Source organism: Lutzomyia longipalpis, chromosome 1 (genome assembly GCF_024334085.1).
Source record: "Lutzomyia longipalpis isolate SR_M1_2022 chromosome 1, ASM2433408v1".
Lineage (NCBI taxonomy): Eukaryota > Metazoa > Arthropoda > Insecta > Diptera > Psychodidae > Lutzomyia > Lutzomyia longipalpis.
In genome coordinates this window covers 21,278,443-21,297,200 of record NC_074707.1, presented here as the reverse complement: position 1 = coordinate 21,297,200, position 18,758 = coordinate 21,278,443, and the positions used below count along the sequence as shown (strand labels likewise).

The following is an 18,758-nucleotide window of genomic DNA, read 5'->3' as shown; positions in this document are numbered from 1 at the left end:
TTTATTTCTTTATTTTTACAAACTTGCATTATACAGTGTTTTAACCCTTCGTAAGTTGACCACAGATATGTATTTTATATCTCTGTAAACTCTGTAAAATAGTTTTGCTCCCAAGAAATTCATTTCTTGTCGTTAAATTAACAAAAGTTTTTTTAAATTGTACCAAAAACCCAATAAAATCTCATTTAACCCCTCAAAATTGCTTAATTTGCGAAAAAACCTCTAAGATCAATCACCTAATCCACAATCTAGCTTACAGGCGGTTAACATTATCCAAAGGAAAGAAAAGATCGAGTGTCCCTGAAAATTTGTCCATTAAACTTTTTCATGTGTTGCCATGTTGACGGATACAACTGAAGATATATTGTATATAAAAGCAATTTTTAATTGACAATATAATTCAGTTTTAATGAAAAATAACATACAAAAGTTTAGGTAATTTCATTAAAAATTCCATTTTAAAATCAGTTTCTGTGCATTCGTTCATGAGAAAAGTTCACTACAGCAATGGATTTAACTTATCTGACGAATAAACTCTCAAGAGAAGAACCAAGAAATATTTATAATTTTGCTGTTGGTTTTACAGGAGAAAATATTCGTAGACAATTGTGTGAAATATTTAAAGGTGTTATGCAGAGAACTTTGGTAAGCTCTCTCAATTTTACGTTTCATTAAGTTTTGTGTCAAAATTTGATGATTTTACTTTGAAAATAAGAAGTTTATGTTGAACATCAAAATCTAGTCATAGATCTTATAAAAAATATAAATATTTTAGGAAAATGAATTATCTAATGATGCCTTAATATTCCAATATGGCCCTGTGACGGGAAGTGATCAATGGAAGATGGAGATGGCCAAGTTTCTATCACAAGCCTATGGCGGTGCGGTGTTGCAGGATAATTTGATTTTGACTTGTGGAGCTCATCATGGCTTTCATTTGGTCCTTTCTACACTCCTAGATCTGAATGGTGTAGTTTTTATTGATGAAATCACATACACCAACAGCCTAGGTATTTGTAGGCAATTCTCTACCATGCAAATCATCCCTGTTGCTTTTGATCTATCAACAGGAGTTGATTTTGATGATCTTCAGTGTAAAGTGAAAAGCAGAAAATTTACTCCGTGTGAAGGAAAACTCTTTTGGGGTGTTTACTTTACCATGAGTGTGTTTCATAATCCAACAGGTGTTACCTATTCGCCGGATTTGTGTATGAAACTGATTGAATTAGCAAGACAGGAAGATATGCTCATTGTTAGTGATGATGCTTCAAATCTTCTGAGCTACAATTTCCCCGAAAAGCCACCAAAACGTCTCTTTGCCTATGATAATTATGAAAATGATAATTACTTGGGTCACGTTGTGTCCACCTCTTCGTTCTCAAAACTTCTCGGACAAGGAATTCGTTTGGGATGGATGGAGTGTCCTCCGAGGATAATGGAAATTTTCAATAACAGTGCTATTCTCTATGGAACAGGATCTTTTAATCATTTTACATCTCACTTGATCACAACATTTCTACGTGAAGGTCTCTGCCAGAAGCAATACGAGAGTATTCTAGTCAAGTATAGGGTAACTGAATTATAAAATTATCTTCCTCTTAAAAGCTTTACGTCTTAAGATTTCTAAAAATTGGCAGGAACGTCTCAATTTGGTCGAGGATTACTTGAAAAATCACCTGCCGAAAGAAATTAAAATAAAACATCCCAGAGGTGGACTCTTTCTGTGGATTGAATTCCCTCTTGAATTCCCTGCGGAGGCTTTTGAGAAGTACCTAATTGAGAAACATCAAATGTTCGTGTTGAATGGCTCCTATTTCTCCTTCAATGGTGACAAATTCCAAAACAGCATTCGTTTTGTCTGTACTTATTATGATCTTCCAACGCTTAAACTTGCTTCAGAGATATTCTGTGAGAGCTATAAGCAATTTTCTGAGGAACTTGCTGCTTTATCAGCCCTTAAATTTTAACCATTTTTCAAATAAAAAGTTTACAAAATGCGTAGTCCCACTATAAACAAATATATTCAGCAAAACATAAAATAATTTTAAAAATATTGTTTAAAAAAAACGAAAAAAATAAAACTTTAGTCCTGTAACAACAAGAATGTCCTGGTTCATTTCTTTTGGAGTGATTGGTAGTATTGAGCTAGGATTTTCCATGCATTTGGTTCCATAAAACCAGTTGGTGGAAGTTCGTTGTTTCTTGCAAAGCCTAAAAAAAATGATTTTCTTGTAAAATCGAATAACAGAAACAAAATTTAACTGTGAAACTTACCTCTCATCATTGTACCGGAAATGAAGAGGAAGTCATCTTTGCGCGATGGCTCAAAGAAAGCCATTTTTTGTGCAATTTTATCATAGGCGGCCACTTTAAAGGGTAGAATCTCAATTTGGTTCAGACCAGGTGCCATTTTTAGCACCCGAGCCCCATGTGTGCCATCATAGAGATTTTTATCGGGGTACATATCGGCATCAGGATGGGGCATTCCAGCTGGATCACGGCCTACAATGTAGAATGTTGCACCGGCATTCATGCGTGCCTTTGCATGCCATTGCACCTCCGTTGGTCCCGCGTACATCATTGGCGATGGGAAAATTGCCAAAACTGTGTGATCACGATCGAGTACTCCGGCATCCAGAACAGCTTGATGTTGAGCCATTCGCACGGGTAGGGGTACATCGTCATCCTTTGTCCACCCACCGAGTGGATGAAGGAGTAGAACGGGATTCTTAAAGCCACGTTCAAGCAACTGACGACGACAATCCTGCATGAGGAGGGCGTGTCCATTGTGAATGGGATTCCTCAGCTGGAAAGCAAACACAGCATCAGCTTTCATTTCACGGAACTTCTCCCGAAGCTCATTGGGTGTTAAGCGATACTGGTCGAGATTGTCATTCCAGCGAATCCTCTCGAGTACTTCGACTTCCCCACCAACCAAATGAGGTCCTGATTCATGGATAAACTTTACATAGGGATGATTGGGGTTATTTGTGCCAAATTGACGACAACACCTCTCCTCTTTTCTTTGGTAGTAGAATTCAGGACGACGTAGGATGGCAACTGGTTTACTATCATAGCACAGTGTGATTGCACTCATCTGAAAAGAAAATGTCCATTTTAGTGAAACTCGAAGTTTGAATGATCACAAATCGCTTTCCTTACCCCATCAAGACGTTCCTTGTCAAGTTCATTCACGGAGAGCACAATCGGTACTGATTGATTATCCCGCATTGTCTCCTGATTGTTTAAAATACAATTAAAATGCAACGTCTGGAGATATTCCTTTTCCCGCATAAAGCCTTTCAATGGTGACGCCCAGCCCTCTGAGAGAATTTGCAACCACTGCAGTTCAACTGTTGTAATTGCAAGTGCCGGTAGATTCTTAGCTTCCGCAAGTGCGGCAACTTTTTTATTTCCCACAACAAACAACTCTGCTATGCGTTCGGTATCATGCAACACACGTGGGATCACATGTTCATTCTCCAGCAATTCAATCACCTTCTGGGTAGATTCCCTAATACTGAGACCTTCAGTCTTCACCACAAGATCCGGCGTCTCAGGCGGTTCGTAGGCCTGTGTAACACCCGTGAAGCCCTGAATTGCACCTTCCCGAGCTTTTTTGTACAATCCTTTCACATCTCGCGATTCACACACCGCAAGAGGTGTATCAATGAACACTTCGAAGAATCTATGGAGATGTGAAGAGAATACAAGTCAAGTCGAAAGTTTATTGCCAAGGCACGTGAAAATTAAAAAAAAATATTTACTTCAAATCTGAGTCTTTGTGGATTTTGCGTGCCATTTCGCGATCATCGGCAAATGGTGAGACAAAACTACAAACAGCCACAACACCACTGTCTGCAAAGAGTTTTGCCACTTCAGCTACACGACGAATATTTTCTTCTCTGTCAGCCTGACTAAAGCCCAAATCCTTATTTAGGCCCGTTCTCACGTTGTCTCCATCGAGCCCATAGGATGGTATACCCCGAGATACGAGGTAAGCCTCCAATTCGAAAGCAATGGATGTTTTTCCAGCACCCGACAGCCCCGTGAGCCACAGTGTGCATCCACGAAAACCCCTACAGATGCCCAAATTCTGACCACGAATCTCACGTGTCACATGGTGCTTCTGCTCAGTAACATTTGTAGCAACTTGAAGGCACTGCCGAGAGAGAAAGAGAGGGAAAAAACACATAGTAAATCATCATTGAACTTAAGACGATGGGAATGATACATTATTCGTGCGAGAGTGATGATTGTGGCATAGGGGAGACCGGGGTAAAAATAGTCAATTTGCATAAATCCTTATCTGCAGGATTCCCCAAGGGCAAGAAAATTTCCTCGATAGGTCATTCTTATAGGAAATTTCCTGGCCTACAACTTTGTCTCAGACCACTTTTCTCTATCTCCACGGGAAATATGAGTTTTCGAGCTTTTCCTAAACCCTTCCGTTTCTGACTTTTTTTAAACGCGGCGGGTAAATATAGTCACCAGTTGGCTAAATAAAGTCGGTCGAATTTTCCGACATTTCCAATGATTTTCCACCTGAGAGATTGACAGTAGTTGATAGCTAAACTTCTCACCTTTTGATCCGCGACAAGGAATTTCACTTTTATACGCACTAAAACAGAGAATTTTGCGATTTTCTCAAACACGCCATTTTGCAACAAATGAATAGAAAATATGCCAAAAATTTCGATCTCCCATATGATTTACATGGGATGACTAGATCTACCCCAAGGGGTATGTTTTGATTCAAAAAATTGTAGAGAAAAATCATTAAAAGTTATTGAAGAATACACCTTGGCAACATTTTCTGCACTAATCCAGCTAGGGAGAAAAATTATCAGATGGGAAAACTGCTGAAGGAAATGTTCGGAAAACGCGTTTTTCTCAATACGCAAAAGTTTGGGAAATGGGCCAAAAATCTATTTTCATTTTTAACTCCTAAAGTACTGATCGGATAACCTCCAAATTACTGTCAAAAATTATAGGTTGGTAGGGCTTTGCACCCTAATTTTTTCCGATTTTTCCGATTTATATTTTGGGAGAAATTGGCATTTGAAAATTCCAAAATGACTATTTTTACCCCGGTCTCCCCTACTGATAAGGGGCACGACTACGAGAGGATGCAAAGAGGAAAAGCACAATAAATTTAATATTTTCAATTGGTTTGGATCTCAAAATCATCACGACGTTGTTGCTAAATTGCCAAGAAAGGCCGATTCATGCAACAATGGCAAAATTCTAAATTAAGATTGAGACTTTCAAATACTTTATTAATTGTAATTTAACCACAGCACGATTTATTTATTGCGCAAAAGACATGGAAAAATTGGGAAAATATATTTGCGATAAGGCAGGCCCCTGTTGAAAGTAAAAGTCATCATTAATTGGTCCAAAACCAAGTGAACCGAACCAATGTTTGAGCGCGTATCTTTTTGAACGCTAAATAAGAGAGTAAGTGGTATACACATTTCAACAATATAATTATTATCTCAAAAGAAGACATTGAACGAGCTGTATGAGCTATCCCTCATTGCTATCCCAATAGCAATTTATTATATTGTGTGTGTATGTAAAAGTTTTACGCAAACATGAAAAATGATTTCATCTTTCCACAGCATTAAATCTTGTTCATCTCTCTCTCTCTCTCTCTCTTAAGAAAGGAATTTATTCGTTTCTGTATAGTAAAGCTCCTCATTCGAGGAAATAATCACGATAAACCTATTTTTATAGAAGATTGAAAATCTTAAATCGCTTAACATAGTTATCCTGTTTCAAACTGTTGCTAGAACTGATTTATAAATTCGGCAAAAATTGACCAAAAATGAAAACAATGACGTCATCATGTATGTTTTTGTAATAATTAAAAACAATGTTTTATTATATTACTGGTGAAAAATGCCCAATTTAATTTTAACCATTAAATAAAAATCTTGATTAAGAAGTAAACACAGATTAATAAAGAGTTTTATCTTATTTTAATGCGTATGCTTTTTTATTATAGTATTGTAAGTTGATACAGGAAACTATCAATTCCAAAAAATTAACTGAAGTTTTGACTGTAATTTTTAATAAAAAGAAAGAGATAAAAGTAAAGTAAATAAAGAACATGAACACAAAGTTTGAAAACAAATTTAGTTTTCCTCTGAGTAATCCATGATTAAATGCATTTTTTTAAAATAATTTTTAAGCATTTAAATTTTTTTTATTTGAAGAAACAGTTTAATTAGTTGGTGTTCCACTTTGTGGTTACAACAAAGTTTTTACTCGTTAAATTCAGGTGTTTTATTATGAAAAAGTGGCTGTAAATTAAAAAAAAAGTTCACGTTAATTGTGAACCACCAGGGTGTGCTGTACAACACTGAATTTAAATACCAAAAAGTTCTACAAGTTAATATGTAGGTAAGTAGTTTTTGGTTGTTTTGTCATATTTTTCATGTAGAAAATTATATAGCTGATTTTCCTCTTTAATTTCTAAGAACCTGATGATAACCCGAAGGTCAAATATTTTGTTACTTTTGGAGCCATCAATTTAGTTTTTATTTGTTGGATTTACATGTTAATTAAAAAAAAACAAACGGATATCTCTCTTAGGCTACAACTTTAACAAAAAAAAAGAAAAGCATTACATAAATCCGCGCTTTTATGATACTAGCTTGTCCATGTTCTATTGCTCAATAAGAGGTTATCAAATAAGTTTAAAGTACATTTTTTTTACTAAAGATCTAACATTACTATTTAAACAACCTTCTTAATTTTTTATAAGAATCAACATATGGAGATTTTCCTTGCAATTTTTTTTTGCGTGTTGATCACGGTTAGTCTATTAAATGCATACTCACTAAACAAACTGCAAAAATTCATTTTTATACGTGGTATATACCTAACGAAAAGCAAAAGAGAAGTCTTCGCAAATTAAGTGGAAAATTGTAGAAGAATCTCATGGATGAAGTTTAAAGGTTTAAAGAACTTTCAGTGGAATGCTTGGTATTGTGAGTTTTTTTTAACGTGTTGCGGCCACATGATGAGATGAGAAGGAGAGAGAGAGAGTTTGCCGTGATTGTATATTTCCAAATCACCTGAACGCCGCCATTCACTGAATTATTATTCGTGAACATTCTGGCTGTGAAAATGTTGTTATCACTACACTGCTGGGAAAATTAAGAAAAAATATGCTGTAATATAATTTAACAAAACTTCACGGTTCGATAAATTTTCCACACTCAAAACAGAATGATTCTCTCTCAAAGTGCGACCACTTGAGCAGGTGATCCGGAAGGTACTGACGACTTGGAAAGCACACAAGTCACACTATGACTCTTTCCCATCTCTCTCCGTCTCTCTCCGCCTCATTTTGTTTCACTTTTCAAGTTTATTGTGAATGAAGACTGTTTTAGATGGCCCATTATCAGATTTGTTCCAATTTTTGCCCCCTCGCAACGCCCCATTGTATTATTGCTTCTCAATAGAATTGGGTGATTTACCGAAGATGATTGGGTGGAATTTTTGGAGGACAAGTGCTCTGAAAGCTCGGAAGATAAGATTATTTATCACGCTGCAATTGAACAATTTCTTAAACACAAAAACACATTTTTTCGCCGAGTCACTTTGTGAACATATTTCTGCACAAATTGTCACCCGAGCCCACCAAGTGATCTCTTATCAGGAATATACGTTATCATTTCATAAAAATGCTCATATAATATGATCTGTAAAGTATGTAGTGTGTAAAAGTTTCTTTACAGAGCTTTTCAAAGGAGAAATTTTTGAGTTTAAGAAGAATAACGTTTTATTTGTTCTTTTAAATAATTATATTGGGGGTACTATTTATTTAATATTTTCACGATATTTTTTCTATTTATCTTCAGCTTGCAAAATTTGCACAAAAATCTGTCTATTTTGCATTTAATGGCCTGTGGCATTCACCAAAAAGATCGTATTTACTCTGAGGAAGTTTCACTGAAGAGATCAATCAAGTAAAAAGTACAAATACACCGTGTGAGATGATCTTGTGAGAAAAATAAATGACATACAGCTTTCTCTTCATCTTCTCGCGCGCAACTTCTCGGAACAAATTCAGCAGTAAGTATGAGAGAGTTAAATTGAATTAAACAACCAGTTTTGCAGATCATTCTCCTTCCGAATGCATCTCTTCCTTGAGAGTTTTAAATTCCATACTCGAGATATTGATGAAATGGAAACCAATGAGAGAGATGGGAAAGTTTGCACAGAGAATGATGATTGATCTCACAAAGAGTGCAGTAAAATGATTAATTTGCATGATTTTATCACACTTAATTTCCTTATGATTTGGGTTTTTTTTTTGTTACCTGTTCCGATGTTCCTGAGCAATTTTTATGCTGAAGACAGAATTTTTGTATGGTGTAGTTGTTGTTTGAAAGCAAATCATTATTGTTGTAATTCACATTTCGTCGTCGCTTATTCATCATTTTTTGAGCTCTTTTTTTTGCTAAACACCTACAAACTAACACGTATGTAGAGAAATGTGGAGCGTGTTTTTATCGGTTTTTTACTACGTGTAAAACTGTGTGTATGATTACCACAATTGTATTATCACAAAAAATGCGAAAAATTCAACCTTTTGCGTTAAAGATCGATATTTTTCAGGTAACTTCAGAGATGCAGTTGAAGAAAACTAAGGTAACTAAAACTACCTTTAGAACACTTTGTAGTTTGCAAAAATTTCACGGAGAAATTCTCAAGGAAAAAAAAACGATCCGCGAAGAAACCAATCCGTGTTGCTTTACGAAAACATACTAAAAACTGAAAATGTTGATTGAGGAGTTTTGTGCTGCTGCCCAGAGACGCGCTTTCAGTAGCACAACACACACAGAAAAACCAAAAGCCTCTTAAAGACATTATTTTCCCTCCAGTTTTTTTTTATCTTTCTCTCACTCATACTTCCCACAATTTTAGCATCTTGCCGTATATTTACTTTCTTTTATAATTTCCCTCTCATCCGTGGGAGATAAAGTGCGGGAGCTTTGAAAGTATGCTCTTGAGGAAAGGCAGTCTTTTGCACCTATGCAAATTTCCCTCACAATAATATTCGTACTCAATACTACACCAAATAACTTTAATAAATTAATGCTTTATTTTTAGAAATATTGTTAGCATACCAATAATATCTCCAATCTTATCAAACACTGGTTATAATTTTGCTATCTACACAATTTTATTCTCTCTCATGGAGAAATTACAAAATGTGCGTGAAGACCTCGTGCTAGTGAGGATAAAATGTATTTTAACAGGGTGTTTCCTTGATATGTCTCTCAATGTAATCTTTCTGAGGCTGGAAATTTTGAAATGTAGGACTTTTTTTCCTGTGTAAGTGTAGAAATTCTTATGATGTCATAATCTGTATCAACTGATAACATGAAAAGAATTAATCAACCCATTAAGGGAATTTTAGTTGAAAGAAAAGAGTAAATTCTCAAATTCGGCTACTCAATTTAATATGAACAGATCATTCAAATTTCTCGTCCTGTTTCCTCAAATAATTTATCATGAACCATATTGTAAAGAATAAACTTCTTTTAAATAAATTTTCAATCAATTCTTGTGATTGAATATGTTAATTTCTCTTGATTATAATTAATTTTATAGAGCCAAGATTCAGGGCGTAAATAGAATATATTTTCTAGCTAAATAGACATTCAAAGCAAGGAGGACACGAACAAGGACATTTAATCAGATCAATGAATTATACTGCTATGCTTGAAAAGAAGGAGCCTTTTCAACTACCCTATGCAAAATGAATACTACAGTGGAATTATTCGGTGCATACTAGAAATATGTATGTGATAAGAGGGATAAGAAGTAAAATGAGAAGAAGCTTTTTAATGAGTAATTTAAATAAACACAAACTAATGTACATTCATTCATTGTACATAAAAATGACCTCATTTTCCTAACTTTGCTGCTTTTAAATCCTTTTTTGTTGCTCTTTGGTAGCTTTTTATGATTGATATAATTAAATGTATGTATGTATGTAATGTGCGTAGCGTAACTTATGTAATAGCAGTGCTTTTCTATCTCCGAGCTGTGGATTATGAGTCTATTTCTCCTTATCAAAATCACGGTGATTTTTGGGAATGAGTAAAGCAAAAATTTCTGCTCTTTCCATATGGACGAAAAATCTGTGATTTTTCCGGGGAATTCTTTTTTGCTGCAATGAATGAAAATGCAATGATCTCTGTTTTATAAAATAAAATACCAAAATATCGTTAAACAGGGCAATTATTGAGGAACAGCAAAAAATCTTTAATTAACACCTTTCAGGGGCAATATGTGTGTTACAGTAAACAATGTTGATCATGGAAATTTTCTAGGTAAACATTGAGTTCAATGCTTCTGTATCACGAGAATAGCTCTCTATCTGCTCACCGCCCGGCCCCTTTAGGCGAGAAAGATTGGGAGAGAGATAAATTCAGGAAAAATAAAATCTCGAACTCACCGTCTTCTGTTTTTTACTGCAATCGCCCGAAGTTCCAGAACTCATTTTGCCAAATTGACTTGCTGAATTATTAATTAATTTGTCACGCTCAACGACACAGAAAATATTTTATCAGTGTCACGAATGCAACTACACGACATTTATTGCCAATTGACGACAATTTAGTGGCGTATGCGGGAGTACTTCTCTCCAAATAAACACATGGTTTTGGAGTTTAATTTTTTTGGTCGGTTCTCCTATTTTTTACGTTGATTGACAACTGATGTTGATCGCGTTGATGGAATGTCAAATCAACATCTTGCAAAGAAAGAGCGCTCTCTGCCGAAATAACTGTAAAGCTTTCCGGCAGTTGGAAATTTGAAAATTCCACCCGGCCGCTGATAAATTCTTCTTATTAGGTAATCTCGAAAAAAGTCCTATTCTAGAATACATGTCTCCTACTCCCAAGGATTCTCCTGGTAATGGATAAGCCAGAAAATAACCCATGAGCAGAGAAAATTGGATTTCCCGGAGCCACCCAATGCTTTTGGAGCAGTAAATTTCATTTCCCCGGCGTGATCTCTAGATTAATGCATAAAAAATGTTTTTTCCTCTAAGAAAAACAGCAGAAAACACAGGAAAATCTATTGAAGTCCTAAAAGCATAAAAATGATCTCATGAGCGAAAAATTGTGAACTTTTTGGGAGAAAAGGGAATACATAAATTTAAAATTTCCGTTAAAAAATCAGTGATCATTTTCCGCGAAAAACAATTTTAAAACTTCCCGGAACACGTATCCTTCGTCCCCCAGGAGCCCCTCGGCAGCAGAAAAACCCGGAAATTTGCAAGAAAAAATTAAACTTAATGGTACAAAATAACAATCCAAAAAATGTAAATGATATCGCTTTTTAATTGGGATGAATTGAGTCCATTACAAAATTTTGTACTTTAATTAACAATAAAAACTCGCCTATAAAATATTACACCCAATGATTGACTTTATACAGAGAAGGAGGAAAAAAAAGAAAGCTTAGAGGCGACTAAATTGCACACATGGCATTGTCCAATCAAGTGCATCGCTTTAGTGATCCAGAATGCGCATATTCCCGGAGACAATTTTATTCTCGAGAATGGCACCAGCAGGAATATCAATGCGATCCCCGTGATTGGCTATTATTATCACTGTGCCCCGCAATGAGACCCCACGGCCAAATGTCACGTCTCCCGACACAGTGAGATGATCCAATTCAATGATATCCGGAATATTGGCGAATCTCCCGAGGAATTCCTTTACTTTTGCAAAATGATTTTCACCCAATTTCACAAGGGGCGTTGTGGGGAACATACGCTGCGGCGACATAACGAGCGATCCATGCCGGAGGTTGTAGAGATTTGACATGACCAGCATCAAATCGGATGTCTTCTTTACTGGCAGGAAACGCGATCGTGGTACATTAATGCCAATACCCTCGAAGCACTTCATGGCAGCTCCCACAGCTGTCTCCAGTTGAATCACTCTCAATCCCGTATCCAGTGTCTTATTGTTCACAATTATCTCCATATTTAGGGTATTCTCCTTCAAGACTCGTTCAATGGCTGAAAAATCAAAGGAAAATTTCCAGTTTAAGACTCTTTTAAATATGAAAATTAACCAATTTGGGCTATCAAAGAAGAAAAAATCTTCTGAATGATTCATTCTAAGTAAACAAAAATTGAAATACTTCTAAAGCAAATATGTATGGATAAGTATTAAAATTTAATATGAGGTAAGAATTAATGGTGTTTGCAATCAGTTTAAAAAATGTATACATTCTGAGAAATCTCAAATATTTACGTAAACATTTAGATAAGGAAATTCTACATTATATAAAAAATTTCAGAATTCCTAAATGACATGAATTACTTTTAGATGTTCCAATAAAGTGATATCAATAGCAAGCAATACATTCTTCTACAATCAAAATGTCGCTCAATAATAAAAAGTATCTCTTGATCTTGAAGTTTTGACGTTAACATAGATAGATCAGACGGATCAAATGCGCTTCTGATTAGGATTCAAAATTTTATTTTACCATTGCATTGATATGCGAAGTAATGTGCATAATACAACGAGTTTTAGCTTCCATATCACCATTTAGGATTGCAAAATAGAACATTGGCTATCAAGTTTTTTTTATGCATCAAAAGGAGGGCAAGTAATTGTAACAATTTCTTTTATCATCCATTAACATGTCAATGACTGTGAAGATGATGTATATTTTTAGCTCTCTGATATGAGAGGGATAAATTTTTGCATTCTTGTGTTTAAAATTTGCAGAAAATAAAAAAAAAACTCACCATCAAGCTTAGCCCAGATGTTGTTGGTGTTGAAGAATTTGAACGTTTTCACGGATTTAAAGTCATCAACATGCTCCTTGGGCACCTGTGCGATTTCCAAGAGTCTCAATTTATTCTCATACTGTATGAGTGTGCCACCTTTGACGTCTGCCCTTGTCTTATCCGTGACCTCCATGACAAATTCAATGGGTTTCTCTCCACCACCACCAATGAGACGATTGAGAATGTTTAGATCCACCGTGGCACCGAGATTGTCAATATTGGACAAGAAACAATACACCCGACCTTCATCGATGAATTTCCTCAAGAGCCCCGAATTTGCAAAAGACTCATAGAAATCTCCGTGCCCCGGTGGGTACCACGCCTCCATGTCATCTTTCACGTTGAAAGTCTTCGCAATGGGTAGCAGGGATTCCCGACTTACACGTGGGAAGCAACTCTGATTGAATGTGTAGATCTTCACCTGGAAACCCTTGTACTTCCGCACAACCTTCTCCGTATCTTCGTCCGTATTGAATGAATTCATAAGCACGAGAGGCACATTGGAATTGTATTTCTTATTGAGATGCTCAATTTGTTGTACAGTGAGATCCAGGAAGGTTAGATCACTCCGTACGGGGATCACACTCTTGGGCCCATGGCATCCCATGGAAGTTCCTAAGCCACCATTCAATTTGATTACAACCAACTTATTGAGCTCATCACGTATGCGTTCCTCATCGGGTGTTTGGAGACTATTGTAATCCTGCACAGCATCCTCGGGGAGCTTCTCAATGTGATTCCAATCCACCGATGGACCATCTTCAGCCAGGAAGCGCCCAAATAAATTACTAAATCGCATCATTTCACTCCTAACCGTTGCCTTGCGATCCTCCTCGCATGTTTCCAGGAGTTTCTCAATATCATCCTCAAGAACACGCTGTGCATCGCGTTTCGTCACTTCATGGAACTCTTTGGAGTCCGACGGAGCTCGTTGATGACCTCGGACCTATATGTAAGTAAAACAGAGAGAGAGAGAGAGAGAGAGATGAGAAAAAAGTTAAAGATTGAAAATCACTTGAGTTGTCATTGGTGGTGTGGAGTTTCTAAGTTGAATTATATTTGCTTGAACTGTGAAGACATTCTTGATAAGCAATTATTTTACTAATAGAGCCCGGGAAACTCTCTCTTTCATCTCTAAACTGCGCGCTCAAAATTACACTCTATACGAAAAAAATCCTCGCATCTACCCCAATTAAGTTGTGGAAAAACAAACTATGACGGGAAACTCTCTCAGGAAGATAATGAAGTTAAAAATGTTATAGTTTGATTAATGCTGCATAAATACTATTTGTTACTACAAGGTTGATTTAATCATAACGTCTAGTCATTTAATATAGTTTCTTTAAGAGATTGTATTATAAAAAAAAATTGGGGAAATCATCTTATTGGATGGAACCCGTAACAAAATTAAATAAATTTAAAAAAAAATATATTTTAAGACTTTTTGAAAATTGAACTTTGCTCACAGTTTATTAAGAAAATATAATTTTCTTTAATTAAAGATTAAAGATTAAAACAAACAAGTTATAAAGTTTTAAAAATAAAGCATCAAGTGCTGGATTATGTTATCTCGATACGCGAAGATTTCTAATGCGAAATATCATAAGTTTTGGCTGATTATTCTATTTACTCTAACTAAATTGTTTACACAATAAACTTGACAATATTTTATTTTTAACATCCCACATTTTCATTTGATAGTGAAAATTTTCCATTGACTTTGCACATTTTCTAAAGCATCAAAAACATGTGCAGCATTTTCAAGCATCATGTTGGTCATGCTAAATGTAAAACATTATTTTGTACAAAAGCTCAAAGTTGAGCTTTTTTGTACGCGTGGTCAGACATTGGGAAATTTGCTGGAAAATTAATCTTATCGAGGTCACCTTGCTGAAGAGCTCTCATATACCGTAAATTAGTTGAGGGAGTTTCTAAATTCTTACACGCTATTGCATCAAGTTCTCACTATATCATCATTTTTTGCACTCTTCAAGGTTTGCAGCAGTGATTCGGTATCGATAGAGGAATCACACAAATATAGCTTTGTGCTGATGACTAGGAGGTTCGATTGTAATTTCGTTTAAAAGAAAAAGAAAAAAAACAGCCTAGTCAGAATTGCTTTGAAAAATGTTATATAGATAATTCATGGAAGTGAGATAATTTGCGCGCTTTCTGATAAGCGAGGATTGTGTCTTAAAATTATTTTCACGAAGTGTACCAAATCTTTACTTACACGATTCAGCAGAATATCTATTGGATTTCCCAATTCGCCCATAACGCCCATATTACCATTCAATCAAAGAAAAAAAATATATCAAATTTTTGTTCAAGAACACACCAATTTGCAGTTTCTGGCAGATTGGCAATTTTTTTTTCTTGTCTATTCACTTGCACTCCCGGAAAGACTTTGTGCGCCAAAATTGGTGAGGAAGTTTCCTTTATCGATGAAGCGTATATAAAAGTTTTTGAAGGCAAATTTAAATGCTTCTCCTCTCTTCACACTGACTCAATTAATATTATTAATTTTGGCCACGACACGAGCACACACAAAAAAAACATGAAGCACTTCTGCGAGGGCACGTAGAGAAGCCGCCACAGCTGGGCAACGTTTTGTAATAAACTGACTAGAAAATGTTAGAGGGATTGTTCATTTATCTGGGAGAGGAACGGTTAGGCTTGGTGGCAAGTTGAAATTTGACTGTGTGATCTTTTTCCCCAACACACCATAATATTGCAAAGTCTCTCTTCTCTCAATTTTTGTGAATGGTTGGGAATGATGGAGAAATGGGACTTATCAGCTGTCGATTACACTTATCACTCACAGAGGAATTAAATAAATACATTTATATTGCATGACAAGCCTGTGTCTCACTACAGATACGCATTCGTGCCCGGTCATGCAAACTTCGCTTTTTTTTTGCACAACTCACGTGGGCTTCTTGAAGATCTCATAAGAGATGCGAACGATCGCATCGAATAAAGCATGTATAATGATCATCAACCCTGACGCAACTTACAAATTATATTTAATTGTTTGTTATTCATTTTGTGCTTAACAATGACATACATGTTCGCTGTGTTTTCAAATATATTTCTGCAAAAATTAAATTAAAAAGATAAAGAGTTTTCATTTGCATAATTTTACTTAAAAATTAAAAGAAAAACAATACAATAAAATAATTAATTTTCACCACTTTTCCATACTTTCCTCACCAACACTGATATTTGTTCTCATACACGAATTCTCCACGCAAAATTAACTAAATTATACAACAATAATTTTTTGCTTTCGGAAGCAGATAAAGCATTTTTTTGGATGCTGCGCTTTGAAGGTCATGCAAAGGTCGAATTTGGGCAAGACAAAAAAGGTCCAAAAAGGACAAATAAGAAATCTTCATTTTTAGCAAGATTCTTGGAAGTTTGACGTTCAATTAATGAAAAATTGCTTACCCTTCCTTCACTTCCGGGGACGGACAGCATTTTGTATGATCACAGAAGTTTATTCTTCCAAAATTTGTGCTCCAAATTGCACCTCCAAAAATGCTACCGCAAGACGATGATTATTTTGACAGCAGCAGAGAATTTTTTCTCTTCGTCTCTTCGAAAAGTTCTCTCTCGCGAGAATTCACGATGTTGATAACGTGCAGTCGTTATATAATTTGGTATTCCACAATGTTTTTTTTTTCAGCTGACAAAACAATAAGATTTTATAAATAGCAGACAGCGTTCTGAAAGATTTCAAAATTGTATTTTCTGTCTTACCTGATTAATAATTTACCCTCGAATATTTTATAGGAATTTCACGATATGATGCCTCCTTTCAACTCGAATCAAGCACTTTAGTGGAATATCAACTAATTAAAATTATTCATGTGGGAGAGTTTTATGCTCTCTTCTGCATTTTTCGAGAACCCGGGCGCGATCCAAATGCAAATTCCCACGCCGAAAATTAAATTACATGTTCGAAATATTAAAAAGTGATTTTTTGCTCACAAATAAAGCGTACACAATGTGCAAAATAGCTGCAAAAGAATCACAAAATACATAATTTGAAGAACATCACATCTTTTGGGGATTTTTGGATTGGCGAGTGTTGTCAGGAGTTGTGAATTTTTTTTCATGAGTCCCAGGATCGTTTAGCGATCTACCCTGATTGCCACTGAAATTAAAATAAATCAAGATTTCAATAAAATAAAATTGAAAGTTAAGAAAATTAAAAATACTTTGAGAACGGGCTCTCCCATTGCTCCTTGTTCGCTGTCCTTTTTCTCTTGCAATTTCTGCTGCCTCTTTACCCTTTCCACATCTTTTATGCCCCTGGATTCATTTTCCCTTTGTCTCCTCTCTGCTGCTTCAATCTGTAACTGTCTTCGTACCTCCTATGGAGGATCAATAAAAGAATAATCAATGAATCAATCGCAATCACGAGAAATGATTCCCTGGAACTTACAGCACTTGGAGTAGGTAACTCGTCTGCGGATGCCTTGAAACAGGATGAAAAGATACCCATACTTCGAATTTCAGTCTAAGGCATCTATGTGATACTCCAATAAAATAATGACTAATTCCCTAATTGGAAAATTACGAAAATTAAAATGTTTGCAATTTTTAAGACTTTTCTGCTTCGACTACGAAAAAAAGCAAAAAATTTGACAATTCACTTTCCGAATTTCCGAAAGTGTCAGTGTTCGGCCATTCTTGTTGGAAAAATTAGTGGAGTATTAAAATTGCAAAATGCTGTCGCGAATGGCCCTTTTGCAAGGTAAATATTGTAGAAATTAACAAATTAACAGGGAAAATATCATATTATGCTAGAATTTTGTGAGAGAATCACGTGAAAAATGAGATTTATGCGAAGGAAGATTTGACGGCATGTTTATGTAATCACTCCGGAAAGATTTCATGAAAATACCGTGAAAAATATTCTTTGCAGCTACCCAGAGGCCCCTGGTGTCTCTAATGGCGAGATCTGCTACCAGCACAACAGGAGGCGAACAAACCTTCCAGAGACCTGTACGTTTGGAGCACCCTGGAAAAGTCAGGATGGGGTTCATTCCGGAAGAATGGTGAGATGAACACGATGCATGGATTACGTTCTGGCTACAAATTATGAGATTTTTATGCTCAATAGGTTCCAGTTCTTCTACAATAAAACCGGTGTTACTGGACCCTATACCTTCGGAGTGGGTTTGCTCACGTACCTGTGTTCCAAGGAAATCTACGTGATGGAGCATGAGTACTACAATGGTCTATCCTTTGCCATCCTTATTGTGATCTTTGTGAAGAAACTGGGGCCGAAGATAGCAGCATTCTGCGACAAGGAAATCGATCGTATTGAGTCAGATTGGAGTGAGGGAAGGAACACAGACATCAAGATGTACGAGCAGGGTATTGAAGACGAGAAGAAGTCACAGTGGTCAGCTGAAGGACAATCTTTGCTCCTACAAGCTAAGAAGGAAAATATTGGCCTCCAACTTGAAGCAACTTACCGTGAAAGGCTCATGACGGTGTACAATGAGGTGATTTCCCTTCAGAATGTATTTAAGAAGCACAACTTAATGATTTTTTCTGTAAATTTTTAGGTAAAACGCCGCTTGGACTATCAACTTGAGGTCCAGAATGTTCATCGTCGTATCCAACAGAAGCACATGGTCAACTGGGTGGTCAACAATGTCCTGAAATCAATCACACCGGAGCAAGAGAAGGAGCTCCTCAATAAATGCATTGCTGATTTGGGGGCTTTGGCTTCCAAAGCCAAGTAAACCATCTGCTTGGAGTTGATTTAGATGAAATAATTGTGTATCTTCGAAATTACTATGTTGCAATTAGGTAATATGGTATGATCGCTGGCAAAGAAAAATTAAAAAGTTCTCAAAAAAATGTTGATTTTTTATTTCCCTGAAAAGTTTTCCGAAAG

The 18,758-nt window shown here is 36.0% G+C and overlaps 4 protein-coding genes across 7 annotated transcripts; 1 reads left to right on the top strand and 3 right to left on the bottom strand.

Moving 5' to 3' along the window:
- Positions 1-2,002: 2,002 nt before the first annotated feature.
- LOC129796996 (bifunctional 3'-phosphoadenosine 5'-phosphosulfate synthase) lies at positions 2,003-11,029 on the bottom strand. 3 transcript variants are annotated; one of them, XM_055839212.1, is made up of 5 exons: positions 10,484-11,029; positions 3,768-4,162; positions 3,163-3,688; positions 2,275-3,097; positions 2,003-2,211 (listed from the first exon to the last, which is right to left on the bottom strand). In XM_055839212.1, the coding sequence occupies exons 1-5, from the start codon at positions 10,526-10,528 to the stop codon at positions 2,114-2,116; spliced, it is 1,887 nt and encodes a 628-aa protein (XP_055695187.1). In that variant the 5' UTR covers positions 10,529-11,029; the 3' UTR covers positions 2,003-2,113. The 3 variants fall into 3 exon arrangements, with proteins under 3 accessions (XP_055695187.1, XP_055695189.1, XP_055695188.1); XM_055839214.1 differs by lacking the exon at positions 10,484-11,029 and adding an exon at positions 8,337-8,456; XM_055839213.1 differs by lacking the exon at positions 10,484-11,029 and adding an exon at positions 7,086-7,293.
- Positions 11,030-11,352: 323 nt separating this feature from the next.
- LOC129797014 (UTP--glucose-1-phosphate uridylyltransferase) lies at positions 11,353-16,463 on the bottom strand. 2 transcript variants are annotated; one of them, XM_055839242.1, is made up of 3 exons: positions 16,292-16,463; positions 12,800-13,787; positions 11,353-12,058 (listed from the first exon to the last, which is right to left on the bottom strand). In XM_055839242.1, the coding sequence occupies exons 1-3, from the start codon at positions 16,319-16,321 to the stop codon at positions 11,544-11,546; spliced, it is 1,533 nt and encodes a 510-aa protein (XP_055695217.1). In that variant the 5' UTR covers positions 16,322-16,463; the 3' UTR covers positions 11,353-11,543. The 2 variants fall into 2 exon arrangements, with proteins under 2 accessions (XP_055695217.1, XP_055695216.1); XM_055839241.1 differs by lacking the exon at positions 16,292-16,463 and adding an exon at positions 15,075-15,709.
- A 339-nt stretch (positions 16,464-16,802) lies between these two features.
- Positions 16,803-17,455, bottom strand: LOC129797066 (small VCP/p97-interacting protein). The gene is made up of 3 exons (XM_055839323.1): positions 17,292-17,455; positions 17,065-17,220; positions 16,803-17,000 (listed from the first exon to the last, which is right to left on the bottom strand). Exons 1-3 carry the CDS (start codon positions 17,349-17,351, stop codon positions 16,986-16,988), a joined length of 231 nt encoding a protein of 76 aa, XP_055695298.1. The 5' UTR covers positions 17,352-17,455; the 3' UTR covers positions 16,803-16,985.
- A 26-nt stretch (positions 17,456-17,481) lies between these two features.
- LOC129797060 (ATP synthase subunit b, mitochondrial) lies at positions 17,482-18,721 on the top strand. The gene is made up of 4 exons (XM_055839310.1): positions 17,482-17,603; positions 17,775-17,907; positions 17,973-18,360; positions 18,424-18,721. Exons 1-4 carry the CDS (start codon positions 17,576-17,578, stop codon positions 18,601-18,603), a joined length of 729 nt encoding a protein of 242 aa, XP_055695285.1. The 5' UTR covers positions 17,482-17,575; the 3' UTR covers positions 18,604-18,721.
- The last annotated feature ends 37 nt before the right edge of the window (positions 18,722-18,758 follow it).

What these genes read in the sequence shown, in the direction of transcription:
- LOC129796996 (XM_055839214.1), bottom strand. Translation starts at nt 8,456, where the DNA reads ATGATGAATAAGCGACGACGAAATGTGAATTACAACAATAATGATTTG. An exon ending in ACAAGGAACGTCTTGATGGG is followed by an intron (nt 3,098 to 3,162) that starts GTAAGGAAAGCG and finishes TTTTCTTTTCAG; the next exon opens with ATGAGTGCAATCACACTGTG. An exon ending in TTCCGGTACAATGATGAGAG is followed by an intron (nt 2,212 to 2,274) that starts GTAAGTTTCACA and finishes CATTTTTTTTAG; the next exon opens with GCTTTGCAAGAAACAACGAA.
- LOC129797014 (XM_055839241.1), bottom strand. Translation starts at nt 15,125, where the DNA reads ATGGGCGTTATGGGCGAATTGGGAAATCCAATAGATATTCTGCTGAAT. An exon ending in TAGATATTCTGCTGAATCGT is followed by an intron (nt 13,788 to 15,074) that starts GTAAGTAAAGAT and finishes ACTTACATATAG; the next exon opens with GTCCGAGGTCATCAACGAGC. An exon ending in CATCTGGGCTAAGCTTGATG is followed by an intron (nt 12,059 to 12,799) that starts GTGAGTTTTTTT and finishes TTGATTTTTCAG; the next exon opens with CCATTGAACGAGTCTTGAAG.
- LOC129797066 (XM_055839323.1), bottom strand. Translation starts at nt 17,351, where the DNA reads ATGGGTATCTTTTCATCCTGTTTCAAGGCATCCGCAGACGAGTTACCT. An exon ending in AGTTACCTACTCCAAGTGCT is followed by an intron (nt 17,221 to 17,291) that starts GTAAGTTCCAGG and finishes GATCCTCCATAG; the next exon opens with GAGGTACGAAGACAGTTACA.
- LOC129797060 (XM_055839310.1), top strand. Translation starts at nt 17,576, where the DNA reads ATGCTGTCGCGAATGGCCCTTTTGCAAG. An exon ending in GGGTTCATTCCGGAAGAATG is followed by an intron (nt 17,908 to 17,972) that starts GTGAGATGAACA and finishes TATGCTCAATAG; the next exon opens with GTTCCAGTTCTTCTACAATA. An exon ending in TCATGACGGTGTACAATGAG is followed by an intron (nt 18,361 to 18,423) that starts GTGATTTCCCTT and finishes GTAAATTTTTAG; the next exon opens with GTAAAACGCCGCTTGGACTA.